The sequence below is a fragment of the Vipera berus genome, assembly GCF_964194415.1.
Source record: "Vipera berus genome assembly, chromosome: Z".
Lineage (NCBI taxonomy): Eukaryota > Metazoa > Chordata > Lepidosauria > Squamata > Viperidae > Vipera > Vipera berus.
The window spans coordinates 34,971,873-34,999,453 of NC_138205.1; the positions used below are offsets into that span (position 1 = coordinate 34,971,873).

The 27,581-nt window shown below is 40.2% G+C and overlaps 1 protein-coding gene across 1 annotated transcript in view; it reads left to right on the plus strand.

Moving 5' to 3' along the window:
• SKAP1 (src kinase associated phosphoprotein 1) overlaps nucleotides 1-27,581 on the plus strand; it is a 482,593-nt gene that overhangs the window by 399,148 nt on the left and 55,864 nt on the right. Inside the window, exon 9 of the mRNA XM_081343140.1 lies at nucleotides 17,895-17,957. Within this exon, the coding sequence (XP_081199266.1) occupies nucleotides 17,895-17,957 (63 nt within the window). The remainder of the gene's footprint in view (nucleotides 1-17,894; nucleotides 17,958-27,581) is intronic.

Sequence of the window (27,581 nt, forward strand, 5' to 3'; positions counted from 1 at the left end):
TATCACAGATACATGGCAATTCTGGCCTCCAGTTCAAAGACTTCCAACAAAAGGAAGCCCTTCTGGATAATTCAACCTGCGATCAAACTGATCTTATTATTAAGAACTGTTTTATAATATTAAAATGGATCAGCCTTGCTGTAATTTGCAGTCTTGCTATAATTTAAAGCCATCATTCTGTATTCTACACTCTTGGAAGTTAGGTGATGGTTGATTTCTTTTCAGGTATTTGGTGAGTGCTATCATATACCTCTTCAAGTCTTCTCAGAGCTACGCATGCTTCCAGCTCCTTTAATCTCTCTTCACATGGCTTATTTTCTAATTTCATTATTATTCTCGTTTCTCTTAAGCTGTTTGAAACATTTTAAAGTGTATTGCCCAGCACTGGACACGGTAATCAATCAGGTTTATCTTCCAAGATGGAATAAATTGGAATTTATTAAATAAATTCTAATTTGCAACAGATAAATTATTTCCTATAACTTAAAATCTAAGCTTCCATTGTAGACACCCAGTATCAAACTTTGTAACACCCAACTGAATACAGCTCTCCAATCCAATGAGGAATCACTGAGTTATCTTTTGGGTATTATTTTAAAGCCTTATATGTATAACTGTGATGTGTGTGTGTGTCTGTTGGCTAGGAAATTCTGGGAATTTTAGTACGTTAAACAATTATTTCAACATCTATGAAACAACATTAGACTATCCAAGCCTTTCACACTGATTGGAACACAGTAGGAAAAATTTTGCTCGTTTTCTTAATGACAAAAGGACAGAGATATTAGAATGGTGACATTTAACAAATTTAACAAATAAATACATACATATATACATATATGCATACATACATACATACATACATACATACATACATACGTCACTGCCTTGGGTTATTTATTAAAATAATAAATGCAAGATACAAATAAATAAATAGCTGCAGAAGCTCACTTCTATAGTCTTTTTTAGTGAATTTCCTGAGGGAGCAGACATAGAGTTTTTCATCCAGATGTTCTTGGATGGTCAGATATAATTAGGAGTAGGCTGTCCCACAGCTATCCAGGTCTAGAGCCCTCTTAATTATTAGGCCAGACCATCCACACCTCTGTATTGTTTATTCTTCAACAGCCCCACCCCATTTATCTTAAAAATAAATGGTGTTCTGCAATTAATTTTTGCCTACAAACTTGTTCAATCTCTCATACTTTCCATCCCTTTTTCCAATTTGAATTGATTTCATACAATTCATCAACATGTGAGCCTTACTGGATAGCTGTAAGTTACAAGCTCTATCTGTACAGTAATTGTAATAGCAACATAGTTGTACTACTTTAAAAACAAAAATACTGTGACATAGGTTTTCATGTTTTCTTGTCTTCCTTTATCAATTTAGATCTGTCATTATCAAAAAGATTGGAGTTCATATGGGGATTCTATTTTTCTGGCAGGAATTGTATGGACTGAGCAGTTTATATAGTAAAGTTCATATCTTTAAACTGTTACTAGTTCACCTAAGCTCCATGATCTGTTCTTGAGCAAGAGCGAAGCAAGTGGGATTCACATTGATAAATGAAAGGTTTCACTGAACTGGTGACTCCTTGTTTCTGTCATTTTTGCCCTATGTTTTTATAGTGCCCCGGCGGGCTAAATTCTTTTTTCAGCTTCCAAGTGGATTCTAGACCAGTTAACACTTTGATGATTGCATCTTCCAGAAGAGAAGCATGAGTGAATTTCTTCCAGAATGTCTCCATCCATTATGAATTTTTGAGGCATGCATTTAATTAAAATATCATGGTTTCAGCTGAAATGCTGTACTTTGTTTGCCTTAGATTCCATTACTTTAACCAACTGTCTTAATGCAGTGCAGCCAAAGCCTGACTAGCTAACATCAGCTAAAACAGTGGCACAACAATGTTAACTACAATACTAGGCTACTGCAGTCCATTTTATATTGGGTTGCTCTTGTATGTAATTTGAAAATCCAGTTAAATCAAAATGTGGAAGCCAATGTTATCCCTGGGGATAAATACCATACCATACTGTGCATATTCTTAAATATTGGTTCTGGCTGTACATAGGTTTCCAGGCAAAATATAAAGCACTGTTTTTCACCTTTAAAACATAAATTGTAGAGATGTGGAAAATGTTTAGAATTTGAGACATTTTGAACTCAAAACTGTTCCTGTTCAAATTGTGTTGCACTGACTTACCAGAAGTCCTAATTATTCCAGAAGTGCTGGAATAATCAAAAGTCAAAATAGCCCTATTTCTGACTTTCACACACTTTCAGAATATTTAGAATCATGTCAAAACACTTTTAATAATGTTAGAGTAGCTGCTCAAACTAGAAACATTGTTTGAAGTAAGATGCTTGAAACCCAAAATACTTTTGTTTCAAACTTATGCACATACCATAACTAAATAACTCAAAGTTACCTGAAAGAATACCATTTTTTTGTCATTCCTTACTTTTTATTAAGGAGAGTTTGTATTTGGGGAGGCATCAGCTTCTCTGATGAAGATTTTGGCTAGGTCTTTTCAGATCTTCCCAAGATCATGAAAGATATTTCACACAGCTTTCCAGGGACTACCATCTTTAAATATTTTTAAGAGAGCAGTAAAGACTTTCAGCTTGACTTTTCATAATATTTAGCATTTTAGATTAATTTAATATATAGCTTCTTTGTTTTTAATAAACACTAACTTTAATAAAAGTTGTCCTGAACCATTAAGAGGACAGTATTGAAATGAAATTAATAATAGCAAAAAGAATGAAAACTTTTCAACTATCCACTGGTAGCCTTCACAAAGGCCTAGAACAGTGGAAAGTACACTTTGTGATATAGATCTAAATACTAGCTCAAAATTATGGCCATAAAAGGCAAGATAAAACCATTTAATATGAAGGCATTGAACAGAGCTTGTCTCATTTTGTCCTAATAACATTCTTCTGAATTAAATAAGACTGGATGATAGTGAACTACCTTAAGTTACAGCATGGCTGAATAGATTCTTAAAGATGGTATTTTTAGATCCAAATTCAATATTCTAGGGTAGGCATTGCTAATAAAAATATATGTTCATCTTTCATGAATGTTGAGTCCAGGATTTGGTTCATGGAAACACAGGTCTGCTTTTCGATTACACCATTATACCTGCATCCTATTACATCATACCACATAGGTAAAGGTAAAGGTTCCCCCGCACATGCGTGCTAGTCGTTTCCGACTCTAGGGGCCGGTGCTCATCTCCGTTTCAAAGCCGAAGAGCCAACGCTTGTCCGAGGACATCTCCGTGGTCATGTGGCCGGCATGACTAGACGCCAAAGGTGCACGGAACGCTGTTACCTTCCCACCGTAGTGGTCCCTATTTTTCTACTTGCATTTTTATGTGCTTTCGAACTGCTAGGTTGGCAGAAGCTGGGACGAGTAACAGGCGCTCACTCTGTTACGCGGAACTCGGGATTCGACCCGCCAAACTGCCGACCTTCCGATCGACAAGCTCAGCGTCCTAACCCACTGAGCCACCGCGTCCCTTTTTCATACCACATACTAAAGGTTAAATTTGGGCTAACAAATCACAACTCTTATTTTCATAGCAACAAAATCAACCAAAATAAGCAAACAAACATAGGCTTCATGTCATATTCTAGCTCATTTGATATGCTCAGACTATGGCTGAGTTTTCTCAATATGTTCAGTCATTAATTGCCCATCCCCATTTTAGGCTAGTTGAGTGTGTTCTGCAAGCCTATCCTACTTTTCTATCTATTCTTGCATTAGTTTGACTGAATGTCTATGGATATTTTCAATCATCCAGATCATGGTCATCCCAAAGATGCTTTTCCAAAAGGCAACTGGACTTTCAAGAAAATTCAATTGCCTTTTGGAAAACTACCTTTGAAATTATTTTGACTGCTTCCTCACAAAATAAGCAATTAATGGTTTTCTTACTACTTACAAATTGATTCTTTTAGCTGGAAAAGCCAGATATTTCTGCATACACAGCAGTTGCTCTACAAGTGATTTAGGTCTGTTTCAGTATAGTTTATAGTGTTTTATTTCATCAACACAGATGTGGGTCACAAAGAGACAAAGTCCAAGGCTTGATTTCTATAGCTGGATTACTCACTTATCATTCCTAGATGCCTTATAGTAGATATATGGTACATGAAGTAGAATGAATATTCTAGTTCTAGCACTGAATGTCTTGATTCATTTTATGCAAACCATCAATCAATATTATAATCACTGAATTAGCCTAAAAGCTGACCAATATCACCATAATCTACAGATATATCACAGCGGCTCAATTTGAGCCAAAAAGACCTGAATGTAAAGTTCTAGAACTTGACATCTGGCTTTTTTAAAAAATACTATCTTTTAGAATTTTTCACCTGTTCTGTAGCATGTAAATACAGCCTGCAGAAATGAATAACATAATAGATCTTGCCCTCATTAATCAATCAATTAACACAATTAAGGGCATAGGGGAAGAAAGAGAACAGGGCAAATCTAGCATACTAATTGTACTGGAGAGGACACATTCCTCACAAAATCCTGCTGGATGGCTTCTGTAAGAGGGTAGAGGGCAGGGAGAGACATCATAGTGGTAATGGCATGAGGAGTTTTAGTGGAACATGAAACATGATCTTGGGTTTGAGACCAGTGACATGTTTCATGCCCTTATGCTCTGCTTCAAGACCCTAGCTTTTGTCACTAGCTGCTGAATGCCAGATCAGTCTGAATTAAGGCCTTCCATCAATGCATTACATCTCTAATGTAATTATGGATGAGAGGGCCAATCTGACATGCATTACCAAGACTTGGTTGGTATGGAGGAAGTATTTTATAGGATTGTTTTGAAATGAAAAAAAATCAAGAAAGGATTGATATGTATCTTGCCTGGAGCTCCTGGAGGTAAGGCGGCATATAAATCTAACCAATTATAATAAATAAAATGATCTTTCTACTATTCTTGTTCTATTTCCAATAAGAAGAGAAATAGATTGGTTTTTTTAGCAAAATAAGCCTCAGTTTGGGGCCATAGACTTAGATGTAGCAAACTACTATGGACCCTTTAGGTAGGCTTTGCTAATGTGGTTAGTACAGCAGCCTAAAATGGGAAAAGGAGCATTCCATTTCCTGTAAAGCAGAGAAAAAAGTGAGACAGAGGGGCCTCCTTGGGGAAACGTTTGGAGTTCACTCTGCTACACAGCTCTGCCAAGCAATTTGAGCCACTCTACTGAGAGTAAGAGAGGACCAAATACATACCGCACTAATGTTGATTGGGAGGGGGGGAAGCTTGCTGGTCAGTATTTTCTAGCAGAGTGCCAGAGATTCTAGGGGTTTAAGTTACAAACCTTTTATCCAGAGACCTAATTCAGTGCTCTTTCTGAGACTGTCTGCATAGTATTGGATCCTGTGGTTGGCAAGCTAGATAAAACCTCTGAATTAGCCAAGTATTTCCATTTGTTTTACAGATATGGGAAATGCAAATACTTTTTTCTCAACCTTTCTTGTAAAAATGAGGAAAAAGAGCTATATTACCTCTAATTGGAAGAATTATATGTACACTTTCAGGAACTTGTAATTTATAACATGGAATCCATCAAATAGTTTCCAAAGCCTAGTATAAATATCAAGAGTCTGGCATTGTTCCTTTTCTTAATTAACAGGATGGTATTTTTTGCTTGTTTTGCTTTTGACTTTGGTTATTGACTTGAAGGACCCCAAAGAGGAAATATTTTGTCCAAGACTCATTGTAAATTTGTCCCACAATCTGATTCAGCATTGATTATACTTTGGACAGCTACCAAACACTAACAACTGAGTCCCCTTTTCTATCAATTTTCCAATCTGTGCAGCCACTTTTACAGTTGGTCATAATGCCCTGGATCAATGTTATATCACTGCATGACATTCAGAATTACTTTATTTAACCTCTTGGTGCTTATCAAAAATGGATTATTGCTATCTCCTTCTATGAATCTCTTCTGTATATATGTAGGAAATTGCTACATATTGCTAAGCACATTGATTTGTGCTTTAGATTGTAAGCCGCTCTGAGTCTTCGGAGAAGGGCGGGATATAAATGGGATTAAATAATAATAATAATAATAATAATAATAATAAATATTAGGAACACCAAGATGGGGGATAATACCATATGAACAAGCCCTATCCGTAAAGTATCTTGAGGAAACCACTGTGTATATCTTCAAGATACTGAATAATGCATCCTGCATTTTCTATAGTTTCAGAATTTTTAATGAGTATTTTTATTAGAAAAATATTTGAATTTCAGTGATGCTTTAAACCATGTTGAAGTCTTGTATGGATTGTATGAAACCTTGTATGCAGTATGCAATCAGTACATTTCTGATCGAAAAGGGCTCACTTGCTGTAAAATATCAAGCCTTTGCCAAAAGGAATCTATTCAAAAGGATTGAACTACAATTCCCATAAATCCCTATCAGTACCATCAGCCAAAATGACTGAGAATTATGAGAAATTGTTGAGCTTTAAAAGAATGCCTAAAACTGCCTGGTTTGTTTCTTGTCAGTTAGCTCTCTACAAATACCTCTCAGGTATCTGTGTTAATTGCCTTGAACTTCAGGGAGAAAGGACATGATGTAAAAGAGGATGTAAATGAAAAATGTACAAAGAGGACGTGTTGAAAACTGGGAACAGAATCCAGTGGGACATTATATTTAAGATGAATTAAAACAATATGAATTGAGGCAAATTTCTTGTTACATTGGCAAAAACGGCATTAGGATTACAATTAGTTTACTACTCATTGAGTGTAACTATTCTGGCATTGTTGATTATGAGTCATTCTTAATGCTTTTAGGGATCTGAGAGCAACACAGTAGGCAGAAAATGGTGCTAATATTGGCATGGTTAGGTTTTTTGTCACATGATTTTATGACAAGGTTTGTGAATCTTTGTTTTTAAATATACAAAGTCTATTTTATTACTAGGCTACAGTTTTTGCACATTCACTGCCTCAACGTGGTGGGAAGCAAACATTCATTATACATTTGGAGTACATTCTGAGTCTGCAAAACTAGGGATCTGGACTGAAGCGCCAAGATATTTTCCTATATTTACAAAGTAAATTGGATTGGGGAGGAGTGAAGCAATGCATTTCAGAAGAGTTTGATATTTTGAAAAGAAATGGTGAGATTTGCAAAAAGGCATTATAAGCTAAAGAATTCCATATTAAAAAATGCAGTGAATATTGTGGTGAATTATCCTGGTGAATAATCACAAACATTCTGAAACATGAATGAAAAATGTTTAGCTGTCTTCTGCTTCTCTGATACAGATCTTCTGGAGCAGGTGTTCTAGAAAGCCCTGGATAAGGTCTTCTACCTTCTGAAACCCCTGTAAGAAAATTGGGGTGTGAGCTACAAGAAGGTGATAGTGGTATTAGAAGCAACATTTTTGCCTGAGTCATAGTCTAACGCTAACTCCAATCAACAGCTAAAGGTGTAGTAAAGCAGGAATAATCCTAGATGTTTCATTTCTTTTTCACAAAGCATTCTCTGGAGCAATATTAATAGATTGGTCCATTATTTTTGGATTCCCCCTTCCTTTTTTTCCCTTTTACTAATCACTGTAAACAGATTAGAGTTTTTCTTTGCAGATTCACAGAGTAGAGAAGTGGGACAGGGAAAGCACTCTCAATAATTTATTTTAAAATCAATGTTAATGTGGTTTGTCTCCTCATTGGCCTGAGCTCTACAATCAAGACTGATTTATTTAGAAAAGATCTTTGGTGCCACTTTCCCGTTTAATAGTAAGGGTGGAGCAGGGCAGCCAGAGCTGCTTTTTTTGACCCTACAACTTCAGATTCAATTCTGAATTCACAAAGGGATAGACTGACCATGTTTGCATTGATTTGAATGAAGGGGAAGAGACAGCTGTGTCCTAGACAAAGTCATGGTAAGAGAGGAAAAAGCTTTGACTTCCAAAAAGTGAAGCATGGCAGATTGTCCAAAACTCTCTGTATATAGGACATCAGGAAAACAAAAAATCTCCATAACTGGTTGGTTTTCCATCTAATTACCTGTCAGATATTTCTTCTCTTTGCAGAAAAGAGTTCTGGGCCCCAAAGTATTGAATTTCCAATTAAAAGGAAAATTCAGAATCCCAATATCAGTGTCCAGTGTACTGGCTTTTTAAAAAAAACAGATTTATGGTCTTTAAGACAACAAAGATAAACTGAAAATATCTACTAAATTATTCAAACTTCTGACTGGAACATAAATAAATTAATCAGGCTACGTAGATTCTTTTCCACCTGGTTAGCCAAAGTAAAAGAAATGGTTGAATTCCTACATTGTGCTATTCCATTATTTGCCTATCTGTGGTACACTGAATTAATAATTGTTGGTTGAGTTCAGATAACATTTGCAGTTATGAACTATATTTGCAAACCATAATGACTTACATAGTAAGTCAAAACAAAACACACTGCAGCATAACATTTTGTAAACTGCATAAAATAAAGATGCTTTTCCTCAATATATCCAAGTTGTAGTTGATATAAAAGTATATATTTTTGATTAATTTTGAAACCTCCATTTTATTTTCACCATCACTAAATATATATGTGCTACTTGCCCACACACATATGCATGTGCATATGTATGCAAACACACACACACACATAAATTATAGTGAAGAATGCAGGATTAGGGTTTAGGGTTGAAATACACACTGAAGCAGCTCTTATAGGATTTTTTCCTATTTTTTGAAAGAAGCATATTTTGACCGGGAAAATGATATTTGGGGCAATTTTGTCTATAGTACTATGTATCAGTTTACTTTTAGTATTACTTTTCTATTTATTCATTTTAAAAAATGTTTTATTTTTTAAAAAAATCTGTGCTATTTTTTTCTAAAAACAGTTTATGTACATAAAAATGTTCCTATGAAAAAGTATTTTAATGCAATTAAAAGATGGTTTAAAAATTAAGTACCCTTTCGGATACCACTTTACTGGCTCTTTAATGTTTTATGTCAATTTTGGATATAGTGCTAATAATTTATAGACTATTTTTGGAGAAAAATGCTTTTAATGGAAAAGCATGTTAGTGCAATTTTATGTTTTAAAACTCATAAGCTGATAAAATGGCTTCCTTTATGCCACCGCCATTCACCAGCCCATGTAGATACATCAGTGTGGTACAGAAATATGGATATATGTAATTGTATTTACCGGTACATAGAAAAGCATGAATGATAGCCTTTAGTTTGAAAAATCACTTTCAATTTCTACCAAAAATCCAAAAATAGTAGAACTAAAAGTAGTCATTCTGGACCAATTTCCAGTCTTCTGTGCCTCGTGAAGACATAGATCAAAAGGCTCCTACAATGATTGGCTGCACTGTGACACCAAAGACAGAGATGATGGTTGACATCAAATAGCACCCTAATTAAAGTTGAAAAGATATATTTCAAAATCTTCTGGACTGAGAAAGAATTTTTCCTCAATATCATGACAACTTGGTATCAAGTTGAGTAATGCTAAAACACAGCAACGTATAAGTTATCATTTCCTTTTCCAAATAATATTTTCTTGGGGTAATACTGTATAATTACTACTATGCATTGCCATTTAATAAAAAATTGGTGAAGAAGAGAAATAATAAAATCTTTGGCTACAATTTGACAGGCTAATAAGAAATAATTAGCTTTCAGAGTGATTACGTGCACTGCAAAAAAATTAATGGTTGTGTTTGACCTTTGGTTTTTTGTTAGTCTCTTAACCCTCACTTCCTTTTGGAATACTAACTGCCTTTCTGCTAAGTCTGTCCTTCCGCCCAAACAGCCTTCTCCTCCTCCCTCCCTTTTCCTCTTCCCCTGGCCTCCATCATGTCCTGACAGTGTGTTTCGTTCATTGTCTTCTCTTTAGTGAGACCGGAGATACTTGTCAAAGCTAAGGAAGCTTTCCTGCTTGTGTTATACAGTACTTATAAAGTGCCATGTAAATTTACGATGCTATAACAAGTGATTGCTATTACTGTCTTAAATAACAATTGATAGGTTTATGGGGCATGGTTAAAATATGACCTCTCTTTTCCTCTTTTATATTGTTACACTTTGCTTATATAAGCTGCTATTGCTGGACAATATTGGATTATAGACTGATTTCACTGTTATTGCTTTAAAATATTGCCACCCAAAATTCTTTATTGTACACAGGTAGTTGTGCTAACATCTGACATGACTGGCTGATTACATGAAAAAGGTCAAGTATCATATGGTTAGGGGATGAAATATGGGTGGGAGTTTAGCCCCCAATGTCATCTAACAAAATCAGACATCTTAGAACTGGCAATTTTCATTGCAGCAAAGCTATCTTGATGTGAAAAAAACAAGTTTTGACAGCAGCCACAACATTGAAATTAAGTTTTATTTGATCTACTGGATTACTTTATTTCTAAGGATTGGTGGTGCTAACAATAACTTAATAGTTGTGGTAAGAGAATAAGAAATAGTTCATTCCTTCAATCTACTGCCATTCCCTGAAAGTACCATAACAGCTACTTTACTCGGTATCTGCAAGATTCTCTGTTAATTTGACAAAAAGGCCAGTTATCATGGGCTTCTACCATCACTAACCTATTCCTTGTAGTTAATTGACATAAAAATAGCTAGTGACAATACCCAGCTGCCAATGGATGCTCTTGAAAAAGGGTTGGAGGGAACTAATTGAGATTTGAATTCTTGGGTGAGAGATCATCAGGAAATCCCAGGGTTATAGATTAGACTCGGAAGTTGAAAACAATATCCCCAAAGAAGGCAGTGGGGAAGATTTCTATACTTCTGGCAAAACAACAACAACATGGATATAGATAGAATAGAATGCCAAATGAAATTGGAAACTTCACTTATAGAACAAAGATCTCAAATGTATAGCCCATGTGTGAGGGTTCTAACAACCCTCAATAGTACAGGAAATCTGTACACAATTATTTACTGCAGTATTCACCTTCTCCCAAAACAGACTATTGTTCTGGATCAATTCCATCCTTCTAGGCTTTGCAAAGTGATGTTGAGAGAAGACTGTTCAGTTTTGACATAGATGGCCTCTTTGACCCCTCTTTCAAACCAGGAGTCCTCTCTATCCAAAATGTGGTTTGCCCTCTCTCAACAGAGGGGGAGGGATATGACATCATCTATCTTCAGTCTAAAACAAAATCCTTTCAGCAGTTCCAAGAAGGCTCCATACCCATTTGCACTATTCAGGTGACCCTGAGGACACAGATAAACCTCCTCAATGATTCTCTAAATGAATGCAAATCACCAGCTGTCAGCAACGAATATAAATCCTTCCATTCCCCACCATCCAGTCAGAGCTGAAGAAGCTTCTTGGATGAAAAGTGAAATGTCTTCAAAGAAAAACAAGAAAGTCCAGTTGGCTTGTGAAAAAGCATCTTTGGGACTTTCTTGTAGATGTTTCATTATCCAAATGTGCACTTGACTAGGACTGATGATGTTACTTAGTTTGAGTAATGAAACATCTGAAAGAAAACAACCAAGAAAATGTCTGCAAGAAAACAACTAAACTCAGAGAGCACTAGAGACCCCTCATTTCAACCAATAATCTCCTTTATTGGAAACATGAGTTGTTCTGAGCCTTGGAATAGTGGGATGGGAAGCATTACTGCCTGTCTGTAGCTGCTTTTCCCAAGCAGAGATAGCAGTCCTAGTTTCATTCCTCACAATATGACCCAAATCCAGTCTGATTTTACCTGAAATTGTGGCTCCTCACTTAGGATGAGAAGTATGGCTCAATGCCCAGGTCAGCTCCACTCTTAGTCCTGCATCAAGACACTATCATTGGTAGGGCCAGGGCCTGCTCTCATGATCATAGTTTCTGCTTGCTACAGATGAGAAGCGTAGTTCTGTCCGTGGGTAAGACAGGCCAAGGGGAAGCTGTAGGCCTGACCTCATATCAAGACAGCATCAGAATCAGGGCTAAGGTATATATGTTCATGACTAGTAGCAAGGAGCTGCAGACTAGGCAGGGGGCAGGCAAAAAGCAGGCAGGGAGCAGGAGTCTCACCCTCCATGGCAACTTAGGCATAGGGGAGGATCCACTTTGGGGACCAGATGGCAAGATCCATGAGCCCAGTGTACTCAGGACCAGTTTTGTTGCAGTAGAAGAGAAGCAACTCCATGTAGAGTTTCACTATTAGCCTTTCTCCACACCAAAGCTGCCAATGACAACTCTAACCATCAACAGGACAGGCCCTGTTCTGTTAGGTACCTTTGTGAAAAAAGGTTTCTGCCACCAGAGCATCAACTCACATCATGTAGCAGTTCCGGCTTTCAAACATTTTGTTCTATCTTTTCTTGTACAGTGCATGTGCACATGCATGAATTAGTATCTGGACAGGCTTCTTTTCCCAACTTTGCTCCATGCAATGCAGCACCGGGCTACATCTCTCCCTCCCATGTCATGGCACCCTTGTGCAGTACATTATTTGCACACCTGTTGGCAACAGCCCTGACATCAACATGTTCAAAAATCTATTTGCTTGTATTATTGTCTGTTTGTGGTATTCTCAGAAATCTTCTCCAAAGCAAAATTCAAAAGCATCAATACTATTTCTATGCTGCTGCTTCTAATCCAAGTTTTGCTTCCATAGATTGTCACAAGAACAATTGCCTTATTTTTAGTTTCTATAAATACATCCTGGCTTTTGAATATCTTTTCAAAAGGCTTCATTGCAACTATACCAGGTACTAGTCTGCAGTATATTTTTCAATGCTTATTTCTTTACTGTTGATAGTCTTAAAAGGCAAAAGTTATCCATCACTATAGTATCTTCATTGGCAATTTTAAGGTTGATTGCTATACCAATTTTCATGAGTTTGGTCTTTATATTTAATTTTAGACCATTGTTTACTATGATCCTTGATTTTCACTACTAGAGGTTCCAGATCATTTGCATTTTTAGTTATTAAAATAGTGTCAGTTACTGTTACTATTACTAGTAACAGTACAGTGCAGTTACTAATGTTTTTTTCCCTTCAGTTTTAAAATCATGCTCATCTTCATCTAATCCAGCTTCCTTCAATGTATATTCAGCATATACATTGCTGACATGGAGCCAATCTTTTTCACCATGTTTCATTTATGCTGTGGTTTCCAGACCTGTCTATAAGTTTTACATAAGAACAATTGGGTGTGGGGTCCTTGGTTCTCTATGAGTTTGATGATTTTCTTGCTTCATTAGCAAACTAGGTAACATCACTGGTGCATAGCAGGAAGTGGGATCTGCTAGTGGCTTGCCCTGTCAGTGTGGCTGGGAGAGTTCTTGGTGGTTCCTTGATTAGGCTGTTATCTTTGTTAATATTTTTAACCACCCAAAACAGACAGTCAAAAACCTCAAAAGGAAATAGAAAGACCAAAACACCTCCTCACCAGAAATCAACATCCATATGAGCAAATATTAACACCAAGATTAACACTAGACCAACAATCAAGTAAACAATACTCCAATCAAGAAACTACCAATGCAGACAAACAAAATAACAGTAAACAATAGCCTTATCAAGGAACTACCAAGAACATTCACACCAACATGTGACAGCCAGCCATGAGATTGGTAACTCAGGCAAGGCAACAGAAGGGCGAGGCTTTATATATTTGATTTCAAATTGTTGGTGGCAGATATGGATTGGAACGAAGCAGCCTTGATAGACTGGTTCAGGCAATGTCTGCATACTGACATCCAGACTGAGCTGATTAGGCAAGGAATTCCACAAAGTCTGGAACAATTGTACTAACTTTGTGTACATATAGACTCCCATTTGGAGGAACTGCGGGATGATCAAATGAGCCTAGATCTCATTTTATGAGATTTCCCCTCCCTCATGCCACCCACAGCTAATTCAGGAGAGGGATAGCCCATGCTACTGAGGGCAGTAAGAAGTACACAGTTGCTGAGGGAAACAAAGTGTGGTTGTTGGCCAAATTTTTGGCTTCTATCAGACCCTCGAAGAAACTTGATCAAAGTTTGTGAGTTTCTTTAAGGTCTACAGCATGTAAAAAATGTGGCTTTTTGTTTGCAATTGCCACCATCTATGAAGGTCCACCCAGTTTTCTATCATTCATTGCTAGTCAGAGAAGTGCCATCAAGCCTTTTATGATCACAACTGCCATTAACACATACACGCCCAAACACACTGATTATTCAAGGCAAGAAAGAATTCAAAGTGAAAGAAATATTGAACTCAAGGAGACAGGGTAAAAGCATATAGTACTTGGTTTACTGGAAATGCTATCCAGAAGCAGAGCTTTCGTGGGAAAATGCTACAAATATGCATGCTTCTGAATTAGTGTAGCAGTTTTACAACAATTCCCAGACAACCTTCTAAACCTCTAGTTGCCAATTCCATCCCAGAGCCTGAGGAGGAATCAGTAAATGAAGGAGTTAACCAGGCAGTGGAGGCCCCTCTAGAGGGAAGCGTTGAAGCAGACAAGACTTGACTTTTATCTTCTGGACTTCACTTCCTGAGGGAAAGTAGGGAGGAATTCTCTAACCATCTGGATGTTTTGCAGGATGCACCGCAAGACTGGAAATAGTCTTCAGACTTGGGGGGGAGGACTTCTTTCAGTTGGCATTGCTCCCACCCACCCCAAGTTCCTGTGAAATCCCAAGCAATAAACACTACATGGTACAGAGAGGGATCTGATGTGGGGAGTGTGTTGTTGGGTCATTCCCTGCCAGACAAATGAAGAAGGATCAAGCAGGGAGGTAATGCTAAATTTTTGCACAGCCACAAGAGACTTACACCTAACCTCCCCTAAGTTGCATAGGATCTTATCTAGGGAGATTCTTGCACTATGGATAGAAAACAATAAATAGTTATCTTGAATCCTTCACATCTGGATCTGGTTGTTTGCACCTGACAGTACTCCACCTAGTGACGTCCACATATGTAGACATCATTTTGGTTGTTGGAAAGCTGTTTTAGCAATGAAGAAATCACTGGATTGTAGCAATTAATAAATCATTATCCTGCTTCCTAAGCCATTGAGTCCAACTAAATGTTCCTCCTTAGCATATCCAACTTCGGCATTCTCATCTCCAGCCACAAGCTACAAATCCTGCTTGCATGTTCTATTGATTTAAGTTTGAATTTGAATCAACATTTATATATAACATTCATCAATCTCCTCTTTTGCATCAGTGGTTGGAACATAAAGTTGAACAATCATCATATTAAACACTTGTCTGCAGAGTCTAATTGCATTCTGCCAAGTGCTGTGTAGTATTGTAGTTGTTATATCCTTCCTGACTATGAAAGTGATGCCATTCCTTCTTTGTTTTTGCATCCTGAATAATATGCAGTATAATCTTCTGGCAGAAAGTATCCAATCTATTTCAATTTATCAATTCCTAAGATGCTAATTTTTAGTCAGTTCATTCCATTTTCAGTGGATTGAACTTCTTTATGTTCATGCTTACATTTCACAGTCCCGCTGTAATTCTATCATTGTAGAATTAGGTCTTCTTTTCTTGGATGGCAACATCAGGAACTAGGTGTCCCAAAGACTTTAGCTGCCTCATAAACATCATTAATACTTAAAAAGTTCCTGAACCCTTCTTAAGTAGCATATTGAGCATTAAAGCACCATATTTTCCATTATTTTATCTGGCCTACTCATATGGTTTTCTTGATAAAATACAGAAGTGGTTTACAATTGCTTTCTCCTGTACAAAATGAGATTATGCCTTTGCTGTCTATAATACAATGATCATACATTTCTAGCATCTTTCTGTATTTCTGCTGCCCATTGTTAATTTGCTTGCTTTGGCTTTAGAATATCCACACATACCCTGTCACTATAAGGCAGCAGAGCAGGCCTGGAGCAGGAGCTCACCATTCTAAATCATTAAATAAAATAGACCAGAATTAACATTAACGTAACTTAGTATGTTGTGCAGATAAAACTACTGGTGTCAAGAGCAGAAAATCAGGAGTCCAAGTAGTTCAAATGAATATATAGTTTTATTGCAAGCTTAAGCTCTCTACAAAAATCTGAACTGTTCAAAGCAAATTGGCAGTAGATAAGAGTCTATGGAATTCAAGGTGGGCTGGACTAGAGATTTATAACCTGCTTGACCATTCTCTCAGGCTCAGCCTGGTCATTTCCTATACCTAGTCTTTTATCTAGCCTGATTGTGTTGTGTGAACTCAGCTGGTCAGAAATAAATTGTTTCAACACACTCAAATCTTTAGAATTGCCTACATGAGTGCTAATTATAATGAAATCATAGCAAAATATAGATTAGAGATTAGTCCAGTTTACAGCTGAAGTTTAACACCTGTGCTGCATTATAAAGACATCAAAGAAGGCATTCTTTCAATTTGGTCATAATATGATTATATTGTTTGAACATATCTGCATTGGTAAACAGCAGAGTATGTTTTATTCTAAGTTTAGGGTCATTAGAAAGGTTGCAAGATTCCTAAAATCAGTAAAATATGAATATGCAATTAATATTTTTGCTGTGATCATATTTCACACAAACACAACTGCTTGTTTATGATAAACAAATATCAGTTTATGTACAGCTAAATCATTGCCATCTAGATTGAGTGCATGTTAATTCTCCTTTGAAGTGATTCCATCTGAGCATTTTGCAACATTTTAAAACAAGCTTTTCCAACCTGAAGTCCTACATATGTGTTGAGGCTACAATCTCCAGAATTCTGTGCCAGCCAAAAAACTTTGTTGTTTGGATATTTGGGAATTGTGACTCAAAACCTTTTGAAAACATCAGATTGGGCAAAAACTGTTTTAAAACCAGGAAGAATACAGTGAGATTCATTCTATGGACTACATGAATAAGAACACTAAGATTTTTTTTAAAAGAATTAGCTGATGGCAAAGATTTGGGGAGAGAAGATAGAATGGGCCTTGTTAGTTATTAGTCCTGTGCTGAGATTGAGATTTAAGCCTTTCTTTTCATGTCCTTCTTCTAATCAACCACCTTCCTTTATTCTAATCTAAGATGTCATATCCTACAGTTTAGAGTAATGGGAGGTGGTGATGGCAACAAGTACTTAGTAAAATATTTACAACCATCTTTCTTTCAAAAGCAGCAAAAATACATCGTACCATGCAGAACTATTTTGTGGAAAGCAGACTGAACTCTTCAATCTGGCCAAAATTTGTATGCTGCTGGGGAAGCAAAAATAAATAAATAAATAAATAAATAAAGTTTTAAATGCTTTTTAAAAGAGTTTGCTATTTCTAGACAAACCTTTTCATTCTTAACAGGGTTATGCAAACAGGATTCATTGTGATATGATTCTAACAAAAGCATTACAGTTGTTTGAATTTTATATCTTAATACACATTTCTTATTACAAGTAGGTATTTTAAGTATCATTTTATGGCATTTCAAGCAGCTCCTGACAGCCACTCTTCAAACTGACTAGTGAGCACCCTCATTTTTTATCTGCTGAGGATTATCTCATATTAGCCAGAAATTCTTTTCATTTCTCAAAGCGTCTTCCAATCAGTGCTTCTGTATCATCTTACTGTTTTTGTTTTGCAGTGAACAAAAATAACAAATGGCCACTAGACAGAAAAAAAACTTATTTTACCATGGGATAGTTTCATTTATATCAGAAACCAGGGCAGGATTCCCACAAAATACTTGCTATGTCTTATAGTCCTACCCAGCTACCTTTTTGGGGGGTAGGGTTATTAACTGCCATCCTAACAAATGTACATGGATTATAAATGGGAGAAAAAATATATACTTTTTCTGCTGTGTAGATGATGGGACATTTTGTGGCACAATTAGTCTGCCAGTAGACGTTTTATATACATTTTGCTTATTATTGTAGATGAGGACCACAACGTGTTTGCTCAGGATGACAGAGAAAATGCTGGTAACATCACAAATAAAGGTAAAGTTCTATACACTGTGTCTTTTAGATCCTTATTAAGCATTACCTGGGATGTTACATATTTATAAACATTTGTAACTTAAATATAAGCTTAAATTTGGATATAAACAGGTACTATACAGAGCCACTTCCCCCAAGCAATTGGTTGCTTGGCTTTACCATGGGATTGCTGGTAAAATATGTGTAGAAAGTTTGTGAGCCAGGAATTTTTAAACTGTATTTCTATTGAACTATAAAATGCATAATCAATTCATCTTATTGATGCTAGTGTCGATAGATGTCTCAACCATGAATCATATTCAGTACTGATAGACGCTAGCTGTATCTAAATCTAAGCCTTATTAGAGTCATCATCCAGAATCCAATATAGTAAGTAAATTCTGATATATAATAAAACATGGAAGTGTCTCTTTCTAGAAGATTTTTTAAACATTGCAATGCATTACTATATGAATCATAATTTCTTTTTCACAGATTCTATGCAAAATGAAATGTATTGTTGTTTCTCTAGCTATGAAATTCTGTCAACTAACGGATAGCACTTGTAATGTATCCAGTTGCAGGCATCTGCATAACAGCAGCCACTAGGGTGCGTTGGCCTGGACGGCTTTGGCGGGAAACCTAGTTTCGGTGGGAAACCTAGGGCCAACCCCATTGGCTGGCCGCCTCCCTGGCCGGGTATATAAGGAGGCCAGGTAGCCCTTGTTCCTCAGTACGCACCCCCCACAATAAAGAGCTGAACACGTACTCCGGCTGGCATCTCTTCCTTGTGTCGGACCCACTACATTACAGTGGCGACGAGGATGGGATCAGGCCGACAGAAGAGCTGAAGTCACTAGGGGAACACACTGCGTGCTGAAGGAAAAGAGGAATCTTTTCCTTTTTCCCCCAACACGACCGCCAGCCACCGCAAGAGACCCGAGACCGGCTCTGGCCACCGCAACAAGCATCTTGACCACACGCCGCAGCAACCAATGGAAGGGCGATGGCACGAACAGGGCAACCCTGTGAGTTCGACACCCACCACCCGGAGAAATAGGCCCGATACCTGTCGCACGCCGAACTGTACATGAGATTTAACCAAATCTCGGAGGACGGCTCGAAGGCGGCAGCCCTGCTCTGCATAGGTGGACCCGCACTCCTCGAGGTCGCCGCAAACCTGCTCACCCCGGAGGCCATAGAAACCGCCTCTTACTGGGACCTCGTCAACAAGCTTAACGCAAATTTCTGGCCCCGCATGTCCAAACTGGCTTTGAGGTCGCAGTTTGAGAAGAGGGACCAGCGTCCCGACGAGTCCGGGGCCGACTACATCGCTGCCCTGTGAGAAGCCGCCGTCGCCTGCAAATTTTTGAACCTGGAGGAGCGGCTACGCGACAGGCTGGTTTGCGGCCTACGAGACACGAGGCTGCAGGAGTGCCTGTTCGCGAAAGACGAGGTCTTGTTCCAGGAGGCCTAGGATGCCATCCTGGCCCACAAAGCAGCCTGCAGGGCTGTCCAGACTGTCCAGGAATCCAGAACCGGCAGCCAGACGGCCAACATCCACCAGCAAGTCATCTCAGCTGAGGACGAGGAGGACGAACAAAGCATCGACCTCCTCCGGTGGAAGTCAACCCACGGACAATGAGGAGGGCACCCGGACAAGCCCAAGCCGGCCAACAACTCGCAGAAGTGCGCAGGCTGCGGCGGAAACCACGTGCGCAGCCTCTGCAAGTTCCGGTCGGCCACGTGTCGGGCCTGCAAGAAGACAGGCCACATAGCCGCGGTCTGTCATAGCCGCCGCCCCTGAGAAGAGATCCATGAGCTGCGCCAGGATGAATCACTGTTGAGAGGTACTGGGGCCCCGATCAAATTACGAATTGGCTATGTTGAGAGCCGGCTGGCCATCTAGCCGCCGGCTGCTCAAATCAAAAATTAAATTAACAATCTGCTTGCAGGGCGTCCCCTGCAGCATGGAGCTTGACTCCGGATCGGTGGTGTCCATCATTTCGGACGAGACCCTTAACTATATTAACAGCTGGAGCAAGCAGCAGATTCAATTACGGCCCTCAAATTTAGCCCTGACCGATTTCCAAAACTCGCCGGTCAAGGTAAAGGGGGAGGCCACCATTTCCGTGGGGTTTAAGAGTCGCGAGGAGCACCTGGAGGTCGTAGTGGTAGAGGGCCAGAGAGCCAGCCTAGTCGGCCTAGACTGGTTTGAGGCCCTGGGAATCACAGTCTCCGGGATCCACCAGATCCAGGGAGAATCCATCGAGGCCGTCTGCAAGGAGTTTGCAGATGTCTTCGATGGGAAGCTGGGCAAGTACACAGGGCCCCCCATCTCATTCAAGTTGAACCCGAGCATTCCCCCATCCGGGTCAGACCGCAGCGAGTCCCTTTTGCGCTCAAGCATAAGATCGAGAGCGAACTGGACAAGCTGGTGGGCCAGGGAATCTTAGAGCCCGTAGATGGGGGAGAGTGGGAGACCCCAATAGTCACCCCACTTAAACCCAATGGGGAGGTGAGGATCTGCGCCGACTACAAATGCTCGGTAAACTGCGCCCTAAACCCACATGCTTACCCGGTCCCCACGGTCAGCCACGTTCTCGCTTCCCTCCAAGGCAGTGCCATCTTTGCAAAGCTCGATCTTGCGCAGGCGTACCAACAGCTCACGGTTACCAGGGCAATGGCTGACACTCAGACGATAGTGACTCACAGGGGAGCTTTCAGGGTAAACAGGCTGCAGTTTGGGATCAGCGTAGCTCCTGGTATTTTTCAGGAGATCATGGAGAAAACTCTCAAGGGCAACCCAGAGGTCTGCCCTTATTTTGATGACGTCCTGATCGCAGGAGCATCAGCTGAAGAACTGGCAGGCAGGCTGAGGGAGGTATTAACCAGGCTGCGTGCTGCTGGCCTCAAACTGAAGAGGGAAAAGTGCAGCATTGGTGTTCCCTCCACTGAATTTTTGGGATTCAGGATAGATGCCAAGGGAATCCACCCCATGGAGTCCAAGGTAAGGGCAATCAAACTGGCACCCACACCTAGGAACAAGGCAGAGCTTCAGGCATTCCTGGGCCTGCTCAATTTCTATCACACCTTTCTTCCTCACAAGGCAGCAATTGCAGAACCACTACACAGGTTATTGGACAAGAAGGCAGCATGGGCCTGGCCTCCCGTCCATGACCAAAGTTTCAAAGCCTTAAAGGCACTAGTGTCTGACAAGTCCACAGTAACACACTTCATAGAAACAAAGCCCATATGCATCGCATGCGATGCATCCCCTTATGGCGTGGGCGCTGTACTAAGCCACCTTGAGCCTACTGGGGCTCAAATACCAATAGCTTACTATTCCAGGACGCTTTCTGGAGCAGAGAGGAACTACGCCCAAATAGATAAGGAAGCCCTGGCAATCGTGGCAGGGATTAAGAAGTTCCATGATTATCTCTATGGCAGGGAGTTCACCATTTACACAGACCACAAACCACTGCTAGGCCTGTTCACAACGGACAAGCAGACCCCCCAAATACTATCTCCCAGAATGCTCCAGTGGTCCATCTTCCTTGCAGCTTACAATTGCAAGCTGGTGCACAAGCTAGGGAAGGAGATGGGCCATGCAGACGGCCTGAGTAGGCTACCCATAGACACCACTGAACCAGATCCGGCACCAGCAACACAGATCCTAGCTCTGCAGGAACTACCAGAATGCCCAGTACATGCCAAGGACATTGCAACCAGCACAGCCTCTGACAACATCATGAGCAGGGTACACTCGTGGGTTTGCACTGGTTGGCAGGACAAGTCCCCGGGGCCCGAATTCCAGGCGTACTTCACCAGGCAACACGAGCTCTCCACACACCGGGGTTGCCTCCTTTGGGGAAGCAGGGTCATCATTCCCACAACATTCCAGAGCAGTGTTGGAGTCCCTGCATGAGGGGCATCCGGGGGTGGTCAGGATGAAGGCACTGGCCAGGAATTACCTCTGGTGGCCAGGTTTGGACAAAGACATCGAGGAGCGGGTCAAGGGCTGTTACACATGCCAGAGATCCAGGCCAGAGATGCCACACGCCCCCGTGCACAGGTGGGAGGCCACACACACATCCTGGTCCCGCATCCACATTGACTATGCGGGGCCGTTCCAGGGCCAACTGTTCTTAGTGGTAGTGGACAGCCACTCTAAGTGGCTGGAGGTAGTCCCTGTCCCCAACATGACCTCAGCAAGGACAATCCAGGTACTCAGGGCCCTCTTTGCCACACATGGCCTCCACGACGTAATCGTGTCTGATAACAGGCCTCAGTTTACCACTAATGATTTCCAGGCATTCTTGGATTAGACACGACACCTCTGCGCCCTTCCACCCATCGACTAACGGGCAAGCTGAACGGATGGTAAGGACGACCAAGGACGCACTCCGGCACATCATCAGCGGGGACTGGCATCACTGACTGGCGAAATTTTTGCTCGCCCAACACACCACACCGTCCATTGCCACCGGGAAGAGCCCAGCAGAACTACGATGGGGACAGCGTCTCATCACCAAGCTTGACTGGTTGCACCCTGACCGAGTGGCGGCAGAGACTGAGAGGCCCTCATCACACAGGGTACTCAACGTGGGGGACCTGGTTTGGGTCAAGAACTACGGGACAGAGCACCCATGGATTCCGGGGATTGTGGCTGAAAAAACGGGGCCTACATCGTGGGGGTGAAGTGTGTTACTGTGGACCTGTCAGACAGTAGTGCCTTTAAGGCTCTGAAACTTTGGTCATGGACGAGAGTCCAGGCCCATGCTGCCTTCTTGTCCAATAACCTCTCTTACATCATGGGGGTGGAGGGGGATCGACACATCAGGCGGCACATCGACCAGCTCAGAGGAAGGGTTCCTGAGTGCACCACCCATGGCCAACGGGATAGCCACACCCCAGAGGAGGCCAGACCAACCGGAAATGGCTCGGACCCTGAACTAGAGGAGGATGGCCTCCTGCAGCCGGCCCTGCAGCAGCAGCAGGGCACCTTAGGAGACGGGAATCCAACGGCCGGACTCAACCCAGCACAGGGGCATCATGAGCCAGACGTTCAAGGCCAGGGCGAAGCCACACCCAGACGGTCCACCAGGCCCCACAGGACACCAGTGTATTTAGCGGACTATGTTTGCAAGTGATCCCCAACTCGCTGCATATGTATTGGCACACATTGTATATAGTTATGCATGTACATAGTTGTAGGATGGTTCTTCTCTAAGGGGGGAGGGGTGTTATGTATCCAGTTGCAAGCATCTGCATAGCAGCAGCCACTAGGGGGCGTTGGCCTGGACGGTTTTGGCGGGAAACCTAGTTTCGGCGGGAAACCTAGGGCCAACCCCATTGGCTGGCCGCCTCCCTGGCCGGGTATATAAGGAGGCCAGGTAGCCCTTGTTCCTCAGTACGCACCCCCCACAATAAAGAGCTGAACACGTACTCCGGCTGGCGTCTCTTCCTTGCGTCAGACCCACTACATTACAGCACCTACCTGAACTTTTTTGATTTTGAAAAGCCAAATGGACAGGACTGATTAGTGGCCCTATGCAGTCCTTTGAATTCAAAGGTTTTAAGGAATTTCAGAGAAGGTTTACATTCATACTCTTGTGTTCTCGAAAATACTTGAATCAAAAGCACTAGACCACCCTATCAGTTAATACTTGGATGAGAAACCAATGGGAAACTTCAGGATATAGGTTATTTAGATTACCTATAGGTTAGGAAGTTGTAAAATCCTGGAAGAAGACAATGGCAAAACATTCCTATACTGTATTGTTACCAACGTGTGTGTGTGTGTGTGTGTGTGTGTGTGTGTGTGTGTGTGTGTATATATATATATATATATATATATATATATATATGTGTGTGTGTGTGTGTGTGTGTGTGTGTGTGTGTGTGTGTGTGTGTGTATGTATGTATGTATGTATGTATATATGTAGAAGGTCGGCAGTTTGGCAGGTCAAATCCCGAGTGCCACATAACAAAGTGAGCGCCTGTTACTCGTCCCAGCTTCTGCCAACCTAGCAGTTCGAAAGCACGTAAAAAATGCAAGTAGAAAAATAGGGACCACTACGGTGGGAAGGTAACAGCGTTCCGTGTGCCTTTGGCGTCTAGTCATGCCAGCCAAATGACCACGGATACGTCCTCAGACAAGCGCTGGCTCTTCGGCTTTGAAACGGAGATGAGCACTGGCCCCTAGAGTTGGAAACGACTAGCACGCATGTGCGGGGGAACCTTTACCTTTTTATATATATATGACATGAAATGAAGTGAGAGACAAAAAAGTAGACAGAAACCCAATGAAAAACCAGAAATCAGAGAAAGGAGAATTACATGCCAAAAGGAAGGGAGAGCAGGGAAGTTCTGTTTACTGGAAACTTGACCTTCTCAATTACTGTTTCTAGACATCTTCAAAGGGAAGCTTGTCCTTCCAGAGTGCACAGGGAGGAAACATTCCTTCCCAGGCTTTTTCCTTGAGACTTTAGGCTAAAAGCGGAAAGCCTGTTTCCTGGACCATCCCTGTCCACCTGCTCTCTGCCCTCAGTCCTTCTTCTCCACCAGACCACCTGATTCTTTCTCTGCCAGAACCTACATATCCAGTTCAGGAAAAAAACACTTAGGTGGAGCTGCTTTGAGTTTCCTGCAGTTCTGGGTGCTGCATTTGCTCATAGTTCAGGAAACATCCTCATATGATAAATTGTGGTTAACAAAATAACAGAGTTGGAAGGGACTTTGGAGGTCTTCTAATCCAACACCCTGCCCAAGCAGGAGATCTTATACCATTCTAGATAAATGGCTGTTCAGTCTCTTTTTTAAAACCTACAGTGATGCAGCACCCACAACTTCTGAAGGCTAATTATTCCCAATGTCAGGAAATTTCTTCTTAGTTCTAGATTGGTTCTCTCCTTGATTGGTTTCCATCCATTGCTTCTTGTTCTTCTTTCTGCTGCATTGATAAATAGATTGACACCCTATTCTTTGTGGCAACCCCTCAGACACTGGAACATTGATATCATGTCATCTCAGTCCTTCCTTTCACTAGATTAGATATACCCAATACTTGCAACCGTTTTTCATATGTTTTAGCCTCCCACAATGTAATCATCTTTGTTGCTCTTCTCTGCACTCTTTCCAGAATCTCAACATCTCTTTTATATTGTAGTAACCAAAACTGGATGCAATATTCCAAATGCGGCAATACTAAGGCATTGTAAAGTAGCACTAACTTCACATGATCTTGATTCTATCCCTCTGTAATGCAGCATAGGATTGCATTGGCTTTTTTGGTGGCTGCAGCATACTGCTGGCTCATATTTAACTGATTGTCCACTAGGACTCCAAGATCCCTCTCATTGTTACTGCTATTGAACTATGTTCCACCTATTCTACACCTTATTTTTCCCACTATTGAATTTCATTTTGTTAGAAAGGGCCCAGTGTTCAAGTCTGTCTGTCTGTTGACTATTCCTGCCAGCTTGGTGTTGTCTGCAAATCTGATGAATCTCCCTTCTATTCTTCATCTAGGAAGATGTTGAAAAGTTCTGGGCCTAAGACAGAACCATGGGGTGTCCCACTGCTTACTTCCTTCAATGTAGATGTAATTCCATTAAGGACTGCATGTTGAGTGTAGTTTGTCAGTCAGTTACAAAGCAATCTGGTGGTGATGCTGTCTATCCTACATTTTTCTAACTTACTAAGAAGTAGGGTATGGTCTACATTGTCAAATGCTTTACTGAAATCCAAATATACTATGTTCAGAGCATTTCACTTATCCACTAATTTAGTCACTTTATCAAAGAATGAAATAAGCTTTGCTTGGCATAATCTATTTTTAATAAACCCATGTTGACTTCTGGTTATAATTTTGCTTGCTTCAAGGTGTTTGCAGATCTGTTGCTTAATTATTTTTGCCAGCATCTTCCTAATGTCAGGCCAATTGGTCTGTAATTTCCTGGATCCATTTTTTGCCCTTATCATCAAGTTCATCAAGCCAATAAAATGGGTGTCCCAACCATAACCTCTCAGTGGGAGGTCTGCATGTGGGAAGAATGTTAGCTCTATATCAAGCTATTGAGGAGGTTTGAATAATGCTTTCAGAAAATTCACTGTTGCAGGGCTTAATATAACTACAAAAGATATTAAGGCTCAAATATGATAGAAACTTTGTAAGTTACATACTGTGAGCAACATTTCTGTCAACTGCAAAAGGCCACACTGATTGGATCTGCACATATATTATGCTGATACATCACAACACCATAGGTTCTTGGGAAGAACTGTATGCATACAAAGGCAACATGAGAACTGGCAGCTGTGGCAGGAGAAGGGCCAGAAGGAGAAGGAGGAGATCAAGGAGGAGATGCACAGACAGACTACAAACAACAGCATGGCAAAGTAACAATAGTGCATTGGAATATCATGGTATCAAAAACAGTATTGAGAAATATCATTTTCCTGCAAGTAAGAACAGGTGGGACTAAAACAGATAAAATGATAGGAAATGAAGATGCTATAGTGCTCTTGGAAATAAGCAGGTTAAGATCTTATGAGACTTTAAAATCAAAACCAACAGGCACCTTGTTCATAACATGCTTAACAGTCATTGAAAAGAAGTCCATTAATTGATATTGCTAAGTTTGAGTGAAGCTAAGTTTGAGCAATCTGAAAAAAATTGCAAAACAGTGGGATCTCCAGATTAATACTGAACTCTTATGAACATTTATTGGACATGAACATTGTAATTGTAAAAAAAAATTGCCCTGCCTCTAATTGTCTATATCCTTAGATGTTACTGTAATAATTTTTAGGTTCACAGTCAGACATCCACATCTCCAATCCCTGATCATTGGAAAGGACTCAATAGATAGACAAAAATGCCAAATTCAGTCTGAATATCTGACTGACTGTGTGATGGACCATAATATATTAAATATATATACCACTTGACTTCTGGTGACTCTAGGCAGGTTAAAATTTGCTAAAAACATTTTTTGAAGTAACAACATAAGCAGTGCTTTTTTTGTAAAAGAAAAAGGTGCCGGAACTTACACATGTCATACAACCTGCCTTGCCTACCCTGCAAGGTTCCATCCAAAAAAGGTGCTGGAACTCCGTTCTGAGCATTCTATGAGAAAAAAAGCCCTGAACATAAGACATAAAACAAAGAAACAAAAAATAAATCCAGATGGGAACAAGGGAAAGGAAGAAAAGAAGCATCAGTCGTTCTAATATTCTATGAAGAATTATTTTTCCTTAAAATAAACACTACAGTGTTGGATTAGCTTTTTCCTTCTTCCTAACATTGCTTTAAAAATGACTATAATGGTTTCTAATATGCTTTTATTGTTTTTACTATATACTCATAAATCACAGTAAGTGAAGGGAAGGACACTATATAAGTAAATTATTATAATCATTTTGTTTTTCTTATTCCTTTCAGACATTCTGATAACTGTGTATAAGATGCCTGAAATAGGAACTGGTATATATACACCTCTATGCTACAATATGTGCTCCCAGCCATTCTAAATCATTCATCTCCATTTATATCGGGATAAAATTAATGGCCTCTGTTTTTTTATTCATAACTATATTAGCAATGATTGGCATGAGAATATTATATTTGGGAATGACTCA